This window comes from Amborella trichopoda, chromosome 7 (genome assembly GCF_054954075.1).
Source record: "Amborella trichopoda isolate Santa Cruz 75 chromosome 7, AtrichopodaSantaCruz75HAP2 v2.0, whole genome shotgun sequence".
In the NCBI taxonomy this organism is placed as follows: domain Eukaryota; kingdom Viridiplantae; phylum Streptophyta; class Magnoliopsida; order Amborellales; family Amborellaceae; genus Amborella; species Amborella trichopoda.
The window spans coordinates 40999073-41016990 of NC_142342.1; the positions used below are offsets into that span (position 1 = coordinate 40999073).

Consider the following 17918-nt stretch of genomic DNA (forward strand, 5'->3'; position numbering starts at 1 on the left):
CAAAAGTAGTGTAGATCAACAAATCTATAAAAACTTGAAAATTTTGAAATCTGACGGTTCAAAAATGTGTTACAAAATACACTATTTCCAAAACTTGAAATCCACTTTTTTTCTCATGTCTATACATCTTGATGAGATGATCAATTTGAAGATATTTGGGCATTAAAACAACCTCTTCTAGTGAAATTTATGTTGTAGGCTCCAATTTCATTGTTTAGAGCCTCGGCCCTATAACAAACTTTTCTCTTAATCTTTGTACATAGAGGTCACCATGTCAAATTGGATGGTTTACGGTGAGTCATGAAGTCCGAGAAATTTTTTTTAGAACTTTGTTTCTATTTAATGACACTTTTACAACCACCTATTTCGAAATTTAAAGGGGCAATAATGATTGTGGGGTGTGGTTTGTATCGAGCCTAGGCTCGTAAGCAATCAAATTAGAGCCTACTTTCAAATAGTATCGAGAACTATAGCTTCAATACTAGAAATCTTTGTGATAGCCTTAAAATATATTTTTATCTTTATTTATAAAATTTAAAGCTTAAAAAATGGTGTAGATCGACATATCTATAAAAACTTCAAAATCTTGAAAATTGACGGTCTAAAAATACGTTACAAAATTCACTATGTCCAAAACTTGAAATCCATTTTTTTCTCATGTCCATGCATCGTGATGTCGACATGATCAATTTGATGATAATTCGGCATAAAAAAAATAACCTCTTCTAGTAAAAATTTTTAGATAAGTTCTAATTTAATTGTTTAGAACATCAACTTTAAATACACTTTTCTAATAATTAGAACATCCATGTATAAAAGATAAATAGTCTCATTAACAATCACGTGATATATGGGTAATTCACTCTTTTGGAAACATAACTTGTTCTTGAATCTAGTAACCAACTTGACAGAATTCATACGCACTCAACTAGCACTTCAAGGAGAATTAATATTGAACAAAAATCATCTAATTTCTTGATGGTCAAATCTAAATAATGCTCAACTTCAAAAAATTTGAATATTTTATTAAAAATACTTATCTGGTAATTTTTAAATAGATCTCAGAATCTCAAATCTAAAAGATCCTAAGTAAGTATCAAGGGAGCAACTCTACATTATGCTTGCTGATAGGCTGTACTGTTACTTTGATTTATGTATGAAAATTGTCGCATGCGGCCTGGACCTCATTATGGCCTAAGTAAGTATCAAGGGAGCAACTCTACATTATGCTTGCCGATAGGCTGTACTGTTACTTTAATTTATACATGAAAATTGTCGCATGCGGCCTAGACCTCATTATGGCCCAAAAAGTTTAAAGCATCCATGGATTCAAGTTAAAGTGTTTCTTTTGTGGAAACTAACGCTTTAAATGTTTTTTTTTTTTTTCTAAAATTATTATTTTTAGTTTTTTAAATTTATTTATTTTTTTTATATTCATGATCTCCACATTAAAGATTATATATCCTCAAAAATTAAGTCAAAAAATCTTATCTCAAAAATAGATTTATTAATAGACCCGCATTTTTACGTATACGGGCTTGACCACATAGAAACCGGATCCATACATTTCTATCTCTCTCTCGCTTTGACCCCTGTCAACAAGCCCAGGAAACTCAGGTGACCAGGCAAAGTAAAATCTCTTTCAACTACTGTCTAATTTACAGATGCCTGCCAAAAAAACACTCCTCTCATTCTCCCTCCAAAGCACAAATCATATGGATCTTTACCTCTCTCTCTCTCTCTCGACAAGAATCACATAAAACAGTAACAGTGATGGTACAACTCTCTCTCTCTCTCTCTCAAACAACCAACTTTTCCTCATCCAAATCTGGTACTGCAACATCCAACCTCATCAAACCTTCATACTCCTTCCCCACACTCGCCCCCGCTTGCGCGCACATCTCCACCACTGCTGGTAATTTCCCATAATAACCCCTCAGCTCATGAAATGGCACCCCTCCTAGCCCAGGGTCCTGCACATGCCACACATGCACAGGTGGGACAATGTCGTTGACCTCGGCCTCCTGCCACGCATGCTGCCCATCCCTTGCCTGGTGCTTGCGGGCCCCACACGTCCTCACCCGATGACCCCGAGGCCCCACCTGAACTTCGGGGCAGTACCCACACACCCACACTCTGTACTTTCGCATCAATTTCATGGCTCCATTCCTCATCTTCTCCCATGCCTTCAGACCCCTTTCCGCTATGACTGCAATCACATGTTAAACTTTCAGCCATTTGAATTTTCTTTGGGGATTCTCTAAAAAAGATCAATTATCTATTGTATATGGAGGTCACAATCTCTTGTCTTTTAAATTTCATAATGGGTGGTCGTAAAAGTGTACACAAAGTTCTAAAAAACAAATTTTCGGACTTTATAACTCACCCCAAACGAATGTTCAAAAAATGGACTCAGCCAAAGTACTCGGGCATTGGCTGAAGCAATTTACTTGGTTGGGTGAGTCCGGGTAAATCACCCAAGGCCAACTCTACTTTTTTTTTTTTAAGAATGTGGAGATCCCCCAAGTCCAGCTCGACTTTTTTTTCTCTAAAACAATGAAGATAACACAATATTTATAAATAACATAAGCCCCACTTTTATACACTAAATAGTAAAACGTCATGCCGATTAGCTCCCCGTGTGTAAATGGAACACCTTGCAAGTAGTCCCGTGTTTCCATTCCCGTGAGGTTGTATTTTTTAGAACTCAAAAAATAATGATACTTTATAAAAGTGGTCTACAGCTGCGGGATTCGAACCCTAACAGGGTTAAAAATTATTCTATGGCACTAACCGAAAAGACTTCTCGCACATTGGTCTTAAAGTTGAAGTATAATTGAACTAAAAATAGTGTTGTACAACTTACTTGTCCAAAATTCGCCTCGCCTCGCCTCGAGTCCAAGTGATCTCAGTCGAATCTCATAAAATCGCTCCAAACCATCCAATTTGACATCTAATGAGAATAGTTGCAACCTCCTTGTACAAAAGATAAATGGTCTCTTTATAGACAATCCATCACCGTCCAGTCAATTTGTTAGATAGTGATGGAGGGAGCAAAGACTTGCTAATAATTATATTTCATGGGATCCACTCACCCTCCACCAATATCCAAATAATTGATGGGCCAGTGCTCACCCGTAATGTTTTAAAAAACGGATTGGTGAGGTAGATCGCCCACCCACCAGTTCTACTTAGGATTAGCTGAAATTAGCAATCCAACAGACAAAAAAGGAAGAAAAAAAAAAGAACGATTTAAAAGGTAAAGTGCAAGGAGCAGTCTGAAACAACAGGTAGCAAGTCAGGGAATAAAAATATATCGGCAAACCAAAATATTAGTAATAAATCAATTTTGTTCCAAAAAGGTGGAGGCAAAAATTTCTAATAAAAAATACATGTCGTCAAAAATTAATTAAGTTAAAAAATAATAAATATTTCAGATTTGGCTCAAAATAACAGAGTGAAAAAGTTTGATACGTTAAAAACACAATAGAAAATTATGAGTTGGGATTATTGTATAAATCATAGTTAGCAAGCCTCCGTTTAAAATACGACTTTTTAAAAACATCTTCGATTTTTTTAAATCCGTTAAGAACTCCCAATTTTTCAAAAGATCTTTAAAAATTCATTTTTTTTAATGGAACCGAAAAAAATCCAATTTTTATCTTTTTTCAAAAAAACTTCTTCCCTATAACTATATTTCTTCATTAACTTAATATTTTTAAATTTTGATTTAAATATAAGTACATTAACGGTGGGAGCAAACAAAAAATCTTAATTTAACAAAAAAATCCATCAAAAAATTTACAAATGAGTTCCCTTAAAAAAAAAGTATACAAAGAAATATAAGCACTAATCCCCAAAAAAAAAGTAATCAAAACAATAGTACATTTCAAAATAATAGGTAGAATTAGAAGAAGATAAACCCAATGAAAAATCCTTTTTTTTTTCTTTAAACACATAACGTCTTTATAAAGAGCAAGTGAGAGATTCGATGATACTAAAGATTCAAGTCGCTAAGAATTTAATGTGAAATTTGAATTCGCTTAAGCATTTTGTTGTTTTTCTATGCATGGAGAAGTTTGATTAATTTTACATTTTATTTTTTATTTTATTGATGCATTAACAATATAGCATTATGGATGGACCACTATTATATATTTGGGTCTTTACATTTTCTTTTAATTAGCTGCAATCCTCTATTGAGGTTGTTTTTTGTTTTTTTTTCTTTGAAAAACAATCTTATACCTTGGTTCACAGTTCTTGTTATTTTCTAATTAGTTCTTGTGTTTAGTGTTCTTGTTGTTGTTTCATTTTATGCTCCCAATAAATTTACATGTTTTGTGCCATGACAACAAAGTAAGCATTATTACCGGATTTATTAAAAGTTTCAACAAGAAATTGTCATGTATTACTCTGATGACACTAGTAAGGATATTTTAAATTATTGTTCAATGGCTGCAATATATACAACAGCTGCAAATTATAATAATGTATCAGGTCATCTTTACATATCCAATTTTTCACTTCATTTTTTTTAACCAAATCCGAAATATTCATGATTCTATAACTTACCTTATTTTTTGGCAATTCGTATTTTTTATTCGTTTTTTCCTCCGGATTTTTGAAATAAAACCAATTTATTATCGATGTTTTGGTTTGCGAATATTTTATCATTCCCCGACTTGCTAGCTATGGCATGGATACATTAAAACTATTAAACTATAATTTTTATATCTTACCTAGTACCATAGAGCATTCTTGACAAAAAAATTTCTAAACTTTTAATAAATACAAAAATAATACTTAATCTGTTATCACAACACAAAACAAATGATAGATATATTGGAAGCATACAATAAAATAACAACAACAATACCAGACACAAAAACTACATCAGAAAAATGACAAGAAAGGAACCCAAGGATTATCATTGGAAATGAAAACAAAACCTTTTAGTATAGGATTGCAGTTAAGTAAAACACAAAAACCCATAAATATAAAATAGTTGTCTATCCAGATTGTTATGTTGTAAACACTAATAAAATAAAATAAAAGTAAAATTAATAAAACTTCTAGAAAAAAAAAACAAAATGCTTAAACAAACCCATATATTTGACACTCCTTAATTCTTAACCGTATAAATCTTTAATTGCCACATAATCTCTCTCTTGCTCTTTATAATGATGCTTTATGTTTAAAGGAAAAAAGATTTTTCTTTAGGTTACTCTTTTTCTACCGGTAACTATTATTTTCAGATATATGATTGTTTTGATAGATTATTTTTTTGGAGAATATATTGCACTTCTTTAAGGAAACATATTAGTGCAATTTTTTTATAGAAATTTTTTTTAAATCAAGATTTTTAATTTACTTCTATTTTTAATCTACTTATCTCTAAATCTAAGATCAAATATATTGAATCAATAAAGAGAAAATTATTGGGAAAAAGTTTTTTTTAAAAGTCTTTTTGAAGAAAGATAAAGTACACAAAAACTACATCATAAAAGTCTTTTTAAAAAGACACGATTTTTTGAAGATCTTTTTAAAGACTCCGAGTTTTTAATGGATTTTAAAAAATAAGAGATTTCCTTGTTAAAAAAATCTTGTTTTAAACGGAGACTTCCTAACTATGGTTGGAACCACCAACCAAGGTGACCATCACTGCTGCCAATTACGCTAGTTTAGCTTAGTTGCCATACTACCTAATATCAGTTACTATATATTTGCAAAACAGCACATTCCAACCATACGACCACATGCTAAACTTTCATACTATAACATAATATAATGGGACAAAATAGTATGATACCACGATCTATGTGGAGTGCCAACAGCATGGTCCACAGGGTTATCATGGGAGATGGAAAATTGTTAGTCCATTGGAGTTATCACAACTCGATGAAAAAAAAGATGAATGGCAATGGAAAGAGAGAATGGGCTGCCAAGGTGAACATGACAGAAAATTGTGGGTTTGCAATCTCTTTCTATTATCATCCGTAATTTTATTGGATGGTCCATCATGATATAGCAAAATGGCGAACCAAGATTCATGTAGCCGATCTCCATTAATTGCAAAAAAGCTCTGATGATGATGATGACAAATTTCATTGGATGGTGATGACCCCAATTGGATTATGATATACTTTTTCCTTTCAAAAAGAAAAAGATCAAAATTGTGTATGACTAAATATCCTGAGGCACGCTTTCAATTATCAACAAATAAACAGCTTTCATGCAAAACATTTTATATGAAAGAACTTTTCATGATTCTGTGGTAAGTACAAGAGTTTTACCACTTTACCTTGTGTATCATTTGAGGTTGAATACGATGAACCATTGATTTCCAAATTCTCCTTTTTCTCCCAATTCCCTCCCTTCATCCAAAAACCAGACGTCTGTATGCCATCTCCATGTGAGACATCTCGAGGAAATCTCCTCTCAAAATCGATTGTTTTACCAGCCACACTATAAGCTGGAAACTTATATCTCCTCGTTGGAAATTCCAAAACATCAACACCCGATTGCATGCACAGCTCTACAATAGCTGGAACCCGATCAACCCGCAGCCTCTCTTCATGGGTCACCGCTATCCCTAACCTGTCATAGAGATGAAAAGACTCCACACATGGAAGAACATCATCTATGCTTCCCATTCCCCATGTGTGTTCTTTACTATTCAAGCTTCCTGAAACATCGCAACTACGAATTTTATGTGGCGTTGCACCCACATGAACTTCTCCACATACCCTGCTAAAGAAAGACAATTAGCACACAAGGATATTCCCTCACTATCCATATGGTCCAAAAAAGCGGGAAATTAATGACTTGCAATGGTTGTTCTAATGCTAATGGCCCCTGCTTACCACATCCTGTACTGGTAATGGACAAAACATGAGAATATGGGCATCATTACAATATAAAGGCCACCATATAACGGTGTAAGGAACACTACAAGAAGTTCTGAACATTATAAATAAATAAAAGGAAAGAAAAGAAAACAGGGGGTGTGATATCCATTTTAATTCCTGTTCATCCATGACATATTAATGGGGTAACTGCCATATATGTTACAAAATCAATATTTTAATTTTTATTCAACATTTAATTAAAAAAATATAGAATGCCTACTGCATCTGTTATATTCTTTCTGTATCTCTTATTTTAAAGAGCACCTGTTAAAAAAAAGAATTTTTAAATTTTTATTTTATTATTCAATATCCTTGGTTTTGTAACCATTACAACAACCATTAGCACTAGATCACAGTAAAAGGCCCAGCTTGTAACGATTCATCAAGGTTCAAAATCTGTTAAAAGTGAACTTCATTTAACAGATTTTAACCTTGGTTCTCCAAAAAGAGATACTACTAACTAGCATATTACAGCATGCGTGGTGATACCATATATTATACAGTTCTCCTAGGTGCATCCGCCATACGTTCCAAAAGGGAAATTGTTCAGATTACTTGTACCTTGGGTGGGTGCACTACAATTGATCTCCAAAATACATTTACTAACAAATGATGGGTGTCCTTTAGAGTACACTTTATCATAGTTCATTGGATTTTCGGTATATACCATCGCAATAGAACAGAATTTCAGCTTTATATTAAAAAAAAAAAAAGACTATGCTGTCATATTTTTTTTACCTACAAGAGTGAACAAGGACTCTACCAATAATCATTGAAATGCACTGGAGAAGCTCGATTCTGGCCATATAAACATCATGGGCAACTGGGACTAAGCTCTTGACTAGAAGACCATTATCAGGGGCCTGCAATTTAAACTCGCAGACCTCCTGCTTCATCTTCTTCTCCAATCTAGCCTGTCGTTTAATTTCATTAATTGGAGCAATAAATGGCTTCCTTTCTGATTTTCTCAGTTTTCTTGGTAGCTCCATATATTCAGGAATTCCCTTGCTAAGACATGAGCCTGTAGAATAGAGGCCTTCTGTGTATATATGTTTGGATAGTAGACTTGCAGTAAAGTTTGATTGAATAAGATCATGGCGGGCGATGAACTTTGGTGCTCGTCTTGCCAACATAGTGGATGTAGAAACTCTGGAAGCCATTGGTCGAGATAATAGCTTAATCAGAAATTCATTCAAAGAAAAAAGATGAATTACATGAAGCAGAATCATAGATTGGAAACATCTAAGCAGTGAAGTCCGATACTCATAACAATAGAAATGAGAAAAATACCAGAGATACACAGGGACTAATTAATTATTAAGGAAAACTATACCATAATCCAAATTAATTTATCCAGAACTCCCAAGAAATATCAACCATCCACATTCTCAATGACAGATGGTAGAGATTAAGTGCACTTGGGTGTGTCCTAATGGTCCCAATACAGTTAAGGTACTTTATCCAACATAAGGAACATATTGTATATGGCCTTTCAAGCAATGTATACCATATTTATTCAATTATAGCACAGCCTCCCTTTGTTTAACACCTCTCTGCTTTCTCTACGCCAAATGCTATGCAGAAAAAAATCTGGGTAAAGAAAACCTTTGACTGCCTTTTATAAGAAATTTGACTAATTTTCAGTTTAGCATTATTTAGATTCAATAATGTGATATTTGAAATCTGCTCAATAATATGATGAATAAGTTCTCAAAGCAAGAACCAAGAGAAATCCACCCAAAATAATCGAAGCAATAAAGAACAAGCAAATGAAAACAATAATCAATAAATTTATACGAAAATAGCAGCTCATCCGCATAAAGTATACCATACGCAAATTTAGTGTGTAAAATTTTAATGGCATCATCACTAAAAGACAATAAAGATAGGGAAGAAAACATGGAAAAGAAAACGAAAATGAAATTCATTTTTCTCCAGTCTCAATCAAATTAAAAATTGAACATACAAATGGGAAACACAACACAACAAATAAGTCCTAGAAAAGCAATCTAAAATGAAGAATAGAAATGCATTTCAGTAAGACAAAACCCATAACTCACAAAACCAAAAAAAAATTTGTCTACTCTTCACTGTGCGCTAAACTGTTTTTCTTCATGGTTTGGTGAATCATGGATTTTGGCTCAAAGAATCCATGACATCAATTTCCTACCCTACACTGAAACTGCTAATATAGAGAATTGGTGCTTCTGAGAACTCTCCCTAAAAATATTCAACAAATTAAAAATGATGTTTATGAAAGAATAAACAATACCATTATAAAAATATCAAAAAATTAAGCAAAATAAAAACTCAACCCCTGAACCAGCCATGAGTGTATCTCTTGGGAAATAACATTGAAGGAGCTGATTTTGTATGACAACAATGACTAGGACTAAGACTAGAACAAACAAAAATCCCTAAACCCAACAAAGAGAACAAAGACTAGAACAAACAAAAATCCCTAAACCCAACAAACCCAAAATCTACAAAAACAGATCAGAACAAACAAAAATCCCTAAACCCAACAAACCCAAAATCTATAAATAAAAATAAAAATAAAAATAAAAAAGCTCAAATATTTGCCCCAATTTCTACATTTCTCATAACCAAGTCGTGTTATGCAAACATTCTAACACCAATTAACAAACAACAACAATGCAAACAAATGACAAGCTTTCCACATCAAAAAAAAAGAGCATCACTGAGAGGAAGTTAGAGGGAGAAAAGAAAGATACAAATATTTATGAGAGACAAAGAAAGGATTTGGAGTTGCAGTTATGAACCCTAGCAAGACAATCCAGAGACACGAGAAAGGGGAGAGATGATCAATCCATACACGAGCTTCAAAAGCTCCAGCAATGACAACTCATAAACCTAAACAATTTTTGTATTTCTTGAACTCCCAAAATCCGTATAATGCGCAGCTCTCACTCTCTGAGCCTGTTTGATAACTGAAAGCAAGTTCATGAACTGTAAATTGGAAGTTCCTCCTTGCTGGGAAGATAGAAGTTACTGTAAGAAGTTCCTGGTTTCTGTGTTTGATAACCTCCTAGGAAGTTAAAGAAGTTCCTAGTTTCTGCGTTTGATAACCTCCTAGAATGTTAAGTAAGTTCTAAGTACCTGGATTGCCAACCAGAATACCCCGAAGTAAGTCATGATTTTAAAGTATCGAACAATGGGCATTTCCTAACCTATAGTCTTTCATGAAGTAACACAAGAATAGATACAATTTACAAGGGATTTGAGCTCATTGTTTGGTGGTCAGCGCATTGAGGGCTGCAACAAAATGTCCTATGTTTAAATTTCATTACTGACCTAACAAAATAGTCTTAATATCATACAATCTACTAAAGAAAATATAAATTAATATTATGTGATTTTCCTTAGAGCAAGATGTGAATTCTTAGTTTGACAGAATTCAGGTTTACAAACTCAGGAAACAGTCAAGCACTATTGTTATTCCATCACCAGAATCTTGCAATGCTCTTCCACAAATATAATTTTCCATTTTAAATGCCCAAAAAAAGTAATCAAGGATAAGTATTGGTCCATTAACATATAAATAATCATGATCAAGTCTAAAGATACTTTGGTCAAAATTATCAAAATGCCAACGATATATGTAACCAATTTCTCTTCATACAAAGGGACAGTAACCAATTTCTTTTGGGCACTTTGATCCAACGATCTTGCATTATATTCTTCTACTCAGTAAAGCTACTGCGAGGGTAACAGGTTCAGATACAAATATAACCAACAGCACAGAGTTCAAGCTTTGAAATCTAGGCATTTTTTAACAAAAGGCTTCTGTAGAAATATATAAAGAATGCAAAGGTCTACATAACTAAGTGCCTCTCATCACAAGATAGATCATAATGCATCCTACAAACCAGATATGATCAGTTCCTAGTTAAAGGTGGAAATCACAAGTTTAATTTATATAAAATAAAATAAAAAAATGAAAAATACAACTCATTCAGACGGAAATTTCAAGGAGTTGCTGGAGCATGCCTAGTGAAATTCAATGAAAAGCCGCTACTCAATGGCATTATGCAATAAACAGATAGCAAATCTTCATACTTCCATATTGAGACTACCCTGGGCCTTTAGCTTCTCTTTGGAAGTTATTGCTAGACCACACCTCATTAAGCAAGTCTTCTTCCACAATGATCTACAATACATGCTACTATGATCTCACATTTGCATACCATCGCAAGAAAAGAAGAACTTGATAGCAAAAACACATGGGTAAAGAGGACCTTGTATATAATGAGAGAGCAATCAAGCCACAAGATGTACTGAAAATGGTTTTATTCTGATTAACAACAACAAGATTGTGAACTTGCTGATGCTTTTTAGGAGATGAAGTTCAGGGGATGTTTCCCATTGAGAAGACAAAAAGGTCATGGAGGCCCCTTCGGCTCGCAGTGGCTCCCTGATTATTTATACTTGAAATAGCAGTTGAAAGTTTCATCATAATAATAATTAAGAATATTTAATAAGAAAAGTAACAACATTAAAACATAAAGAAGAAAAAAAGTACCCAATAGAACTTCCATATATCCAATGAAGTAAATGACTTGAAAGAGTTAAATGGAAGCTGTTTTAGAGATGAATTTAACCAATCACTTTGCATACTCTTGTTTTATGTGAACTACACATCAATTCTGCCATGAAAAGCAAGACAAAATGGCTCCAGTGAATTCAAGAAGGAAATAAGGAAAAGAATAACTAAGATTTCATCTACAAATAAAAAATCTAAAGAAAGGTAACACCCAAAGAGGAGACAATTCCACTAAATAATCATCCAAATAACTCCAAGCCAATCAAAGTAGCTAAACCAGATTCATTGCTTAAACCAAATAACAACCCAAGTCAATCCAATAAAATAGTAAAAACCACAACAAAAGAAACATAATAATACCCTAAAATGGATTTAAATTCATAACCCCAACTCTACCAAGCTTGTGATGCCAAGACATTTACCTGGTTGGCAAGATTTCCAGTTCCTGTTGGTATTCACAAGGCAATCGAAGAGAAAGCAGTGCCTTCTAACAATAGCAATTTCGATACCGCAATAATGCTCCAAGTTGCATCCTTAAGAAGGAATAGCTACTTGAGTAAGGAATAATGTGCATTCCTAAGAAGGAACAGCAACTAGTCATAAACAATCAATCCATTGATCTAAATTCTAAAGTTTCATTGATTACTATAGTGTCAATCACATTCGATCAATAATATCAACGTTCAGATACTGTTCTAGATTTGTAGCGCATTTGATCAGAGATCTTGCATGAATAAACGGTAAATGAAAAATAAAAAAAGCTTAAAGCAGATTTTTACAGAGGTACTGATGTTACATGAAAAATCAAAGCATCACAGAGAGAGCATTAAAATCAGAGCACCACAGAGAAACAAGAGCACATAAGAGAGAGAAACCAAATTTGATAAGAAACCAAAACAAGTGAAAAAGAAACCAAAAATCCATCATTTACCGATAATTTACGCAAAAATAAAAAATTGATCTAAAAAATCTTCTGAAACAACCCATCAATCTAAATCCCTTTAGGATTGATGAGAAAAATTAAAAGCAACAAAAGAAACATACCTGAAATAGCAACGGCTTAAAACAGTGAGGACATAATGATACGAGAGAGTTGATGAGGGCTACAACCCAACTTGGGAATAGAGGGATTCGCAGAGAGAGAGAGCGGGTGTGAGCTCTATCTAGGAGAGAATACAGAGGTATGAGAGCCCTAGTGCGTAAAGAGAGAATGCAGGGGCGCGAGAGCCCTAGAAAGATTGAGGTGGTCGGGATGAGAGAGAACACAGGAGAGAGAGAGAGAGAGGGGCATGAGAGAGGACTTGGGCATTTCACGGGGGCAAATGTTTTCCACGAAACGTTTTTTTTTTGGCATTTCACGGGGGCAAATTTTTTCCACGAAACTTTTTTTTTTTTTTTTTGGGAATAAAGGTCGGAAGACGAATAGTAAAAAGGAATTTTTTTTTTTTTAATATCAAACACAAAAACAAACATGGAGAGTAAAAGGTAACTTTCAACTTCTAGAAACTAGCTTTCTGATATCAAACACGCCAGATGCAAACTACCTAAGTGAAACAATTTATCTTTCTACAAAAAGTTCCAATCAATTCTATCCGCCAGATGTGACATCGGGCAGTTCATGGTGTATCTTGTCTCCGAAAGGCGAATAATTTTGGAAAAATTACACCCCTCCAACTTTAACAAATGGACCAAGTTTCTATGTGGTCAAGCCCGTGTATCTAGAAATGTGAGCCTCTTAATAAATATATTTTTAAAAAATAAATAAATTTTAAAATTAATAATTCTAATAAAAACACATTAGAACGGTTAGTTTCTATTATTTTTAGATGGAACACCGGCTTGCAGCCATTTTAAAGATAGATGATTTACACTTTTTGGACCGTATTGTAGAAATGCGGTCCAGCCTATATGAAACAATTTTTCTATATAAAATTTAAAATTTATAAATAATAATTCTAATAAGTAAACATTTGGACGGTTAGTTTTCATTGTTTTTAAATAGAACACCTATTTGTCTCCATCTTTAAAATAGATGCTTTACATTACACTTTCTAGTTCGCATATGTAGAAATATGATCCAGCCCGCCAGAAACAATTTTCCTTCACAAATTAGCACCCATAACCCTTCTCAGGGAGGATAAGTTCTCCATGAGTCAGCTCCCTTACATAGTTAAATGAGTCCTCTCTCCAAAATTCATTTTAGAGATAAGAAAAATCTAAGCTATGATGAGTAAGAATTCAAAAAATAAAGTATTAAAAATAAAAAATAAATTTTTTGATATGATTTTGACACCATTAATTTAAATTTTTTGTAGGATAGCAACATTTATTCAAAAAAACATTTCAGACATATATATATATATATGTATATATGAAAAGTCGTCTCAACACCTATAGGAACAAATGAACATTGATTTCGCCTACCCTCATCACCGTTCAAAGTCTATAGCGCGATCACGATTGTCTGATAGTGTTTCATTTTTCATTTTTTTTTTCTACAAATTGGAATGACCTAAATTTTGAGCTTGTGTACATCTTAGTGAGGCACACCTAATAAAACTATAAAAAATAATAATATGCTAAAAACAATTGGCCAAAATACCTCCGAAACTTTTCGGAGGTATTTTGATCGATTTTTTTCATGTAAAATATTTTTTTGATATTTTTTCGTAGAATCACCTATCTTTTATGAACACACACTCCAATTTTCAGGTCATTCTGATTTGTATAAAAAATGAAAAATGAAATACTACCGGACAATCATGACCGTGCGATGAACTTTGGACAGTGATGAAGTTAGGCGAAATCACTGTTCATTTTCATCTTTAGGCATTTTGTAGTATATATATATATATATATATATATATATATATATATATATATATATATATATATATATAAGGCGCAGTTGGCATACGGATGCATTCGTAGGTGTAGAGGTAAGGTGCACCTTCAAATTTTATCAAGGTATATAATTTTGAAGTAAAATGTTATTAGGATTATCTCAAAATCTATTTTTCTACATAATTATAAATTTTTAAATTTCAAAAATGGTTAAAATCAAGTAGATCTGTAAACATATGACAATCTTGAAAATAGACGGTGTAGATAATATGCTGTAAAATTCACTATTTCTGAGACTTAAATTTTTTTATTTTACATGATCATATATCTCGATGTCGAGATGATCAATCAAAATAAATTACATGCTTTTTCTTTTTTTACAAAAAAAAATAGATCACATGCTATTACAAGGCTTTTGGCATGAATGCCTCTTTAGGTGGGGGTTAGAGGTGCGCCTTACTTGGATTGTTTTAAAGTTGACACCTTATAAACCAAGTTGACACCTTATAAACCTCAACTGCACCTGTATCAAATTATCATTTTTTTTCTCAAAAATATCAAATTTGTCCAAATTAAGGAAAGATGCATTAATTTAGAAAGAAAGAAAGGGTTTTGCCAAAAATAAAATAAAAAAACCTTGAAAAGCGATATGATACCTTGAAGAGACATAGAGAAAAAAGAAAGAAAGAAAGAGCTCCTTTTTTTGAAGGGAAATTTTTCTATGTTCCCTCTACAACATGGCGTTCTATCCTCCCCTACCATCCAACCATCCATTTTTTATCAAGAGAGCCAGTCACATTTTGATCTTAGATCCCACGTCTCAAATTATTTCATTTTTAGCTTTTTTTAATACTAATTTTCTGCATATAAAATTTGGTGCGTGCCATTTTCTCATTGGGGCGCACTTATAAAAAATATTAACAATAATTTTGTGTTAAAATATAATGACCAAAATACCCTTTAAAACTTTCAAAGGTATTTTGGTCATTTTATTTTATTGAAAATAATTTTTTTTTATATTTTTCATTAGTGCGAGTTTAATAGAGGAATGGACATAAAAAATTTGGTGTCAAAATAGTTTATAGAAAAAAAACTAAAAATAAAATAGTGTAGATATGTGACATTGTGATTGGGACAATCTTAACCCTCTATTAAAAGTGGATAGATGAATAAAAGGGAGGATATAACTTCTATGTTGTAGGAGAAACATATAAAGCTTACACTTTTCTGAAAGTGTGAAAGAAAATGTTTTTGTTTTTCTTTAAAAAGAATTTGAACGAGTTTGGCATTCTTAAAAGCAGAAGAGACAATTAAGTAAATTTGATACGTAACAAAAAATTGAGGGAGTAGTAAACCCAAATTTAAAGACAGAAGAGACGCATGAGTTTATATAGACTATTTTCACAACAATACATGTACAACATCATGGATGTTGATGTCTGTGAGTGTCTCAAGTAATGGATACAAATATTTAATAATGGGCTAAAGGCTTGGTAGTCAGGGTGAAGAAATACGACAATATGATGTCTTGAATTCCATTTCTATCATTATTAGATAAAAATTCTCTACAGAACTACCAAAAAAGAGTAACTAGCATGTTGATTTTAAAAAAAAAAAACTAGTATATTGATTTAGAATGCCAATATAACTAGATAGGTTCCTATATTTATTTTCTACAAATAAAATACTGTATTTTCTTATGATATAAATAGAGAAAGTCTCGCAACCACATCATATGGATGGTTTTAATAGTTCAAATTGAATATAGCCACATTTAATTTTCAGAAAATACTTTGATTTTTATCTAAAACTAAGTAACTATTCCTATTTAGTAATTATTTTGAAAAAATATCTCCATATATCTTAGATTTTATTTTTTAATAAACCTAAGATTTTCAAAAATATCTTCGAACCCTTGTCTCTTTAAACCCATTTTTTAGCCTTAAATAAATGTGAAGAAGACTCTAAACACAGTCTTTTCTCTCTTTCATTTATATATCTCGAACTTCTCCCTTTCTCTCTTGGTGCGTCTTTAGCCAAACATAACCTCTCACCTCTCCCTCTCTCTGAGAAATGGAGCACCCATCTTCTCTTCTTACTTTTTTTTTATCCACATTTCTCTGCATTTTTCGGTGCTTTCTCTCTCTAAAATGCAGCATCGGAAGCTCTATCCCTCTGCTCTTCATGGCTATTTCATTCAAGATATAAAATTATTTGATCTCAAGTCCAGGCTCACTATGATCGGTAAGTGACCTAGACCCGTCGGAAGGTTCAACATACCAAAAAGTGGCCCAGGTCACCAAGATCGAGAGGCAGGGAAGCATTGAAAAGATTCGAGGAGGGATCGAGCTGGACAAGGTTCTTAAGGCTCGATCCCAGCCCTGCTGGAATCTCGTAGAAAAATCGACTCCCCGCTAAAATCAGTTGCTGGAGTTGCTTGCACTGTGAAACTGTGAAATATCCGGCGAGAGGGGGTCGCCAAGATCATTATGGGAGAGGCCAAAGTTTTGGAGATGAGGGGGCCAGCATAAACCAGGGGGCAAGCTCCCTGTCGAATTGTTATCATAGAGAATGAGGCTATGGAGGGAGGAAGCATTGAAATGATCTCCATCTGGTGTTGGTGAGCACGAGAATGGAATGAGGAGCAGCAGAGACAAAAAGGAACAGAGAAAGATGGAAAGCCCCATTTTCTATCTCTAAAAGAGGAGGAATTTGAGAATAGGACAAAAAAACATCTTCTGTGATTCAGGAACACTCTGTAATGATGGTGAACGTGAAGAGATAGAGAAAGAGGAGAGAGAGTTGAGGATTAGAGATAGGAAAGATGGAGAGCGAGAGATAGGATGCGAGGAGAGAGAAAGAAGTTTGAGAGGAAGACAGAATATCCTTTTTAGATTTGTTCGGCCCAAAGAAACATACGATTATAGAAATAAAATCCATAAATTTTAAGTTTTACTATATCTTTTAAAATCATAGAAATAAAATCTATAATTTTTAAGTTTCACTATATCTTTTAAAACCTTGAATTTGTGGAATAAAAATTAAAAATAAAAGATATGAAGATATTTTTTAAATTATGTTTACCTAAAACTAAGTGACTAGATACGGAACTACGAAATAAAAAATAATGAAAAATATTTTGAACGCTCTCCAAATGCTGGACTAACTTGGGCCTATGAAAAAGTTAAAAACTAAGCTGGTCAAATATTTGGTACAAGCCTCAGTTTCTAAAAATAATAAAAAAACAAGGATGTTCCACCACTCCAAATGCTGGACCGGCAAAAAAATTAGAATCACCTGGTATCGACCTTTAAAAGCAAATTTAAAAATGAGGCTCTAGGGGCATTGTTTAGTATAAAAGGCATTTTTGTCCCAAATAACCATCCATTCACTCTTGGGATGACGGCAAAAAAAACAAAAAACACTGCGTATAAACAAAATAAAATGTATGTGATGAGACCATGTACTTTTAATGTCACAATTATTGACAACCATTAGATGTGAAATGAAACAGGTGGTGATGCGTTACTCCTTGAGCACAAGGTCCGAAACAAATTTTCTTAAAAGCTGTGATATAGTATGTTGAATTTCACATCCAATAG

At 33.1% G+C, this 17918-nt stretch overlaps 1 protein-coding gene across 6 annotated transcripts; it reads right to left on the minus strand.

Annotated features, from left to right (window-relative positions):
• Positions 1 to 1487: 1487 nt before the first annotated feature.
• Positions 1488 to 12662, minus strand: LOC18423015 (APO protein 3, mitochondrial). Of its 6 annotated transcripts, none has more exons than XM_088871360.1 (5): positions 12517 to 12662; positions 11895 to 12005; positions 7647 to 8057; positions 6302 to 6747; positions 1488 to 2209 (listed from the first exon to the last, which is right to left on the minus strand). In XM_088871360.1, the coding sequence occupies exons 3-5, from the start codon at positions 8039 to 8041 to the stop codon at positions 1800 to 1802; spliced, it is 1251 nt and encodes a 416-aa protein (XP_088727486.1). In that variant the 5' UTR covers positions 8042 to 8057; positions 11895 to 12005; positions 12517 to 12662; the 3' UTR covers positions 1488 to 1799. The 6 variants fall into 6 exon arrangements, with proteins under 6 accessions (XP_088727486.1, XP_020526359.2, XP_011625057.2 ...); XM_020670700.2 differs by having other exon boundaries at positions 6302 to 6750; XM_011626755.3 differs by having other exon boundaries at positions 11895 to 12048.
• Positions 12663 to 17918: the final 5256 nt, after the last annotated feature.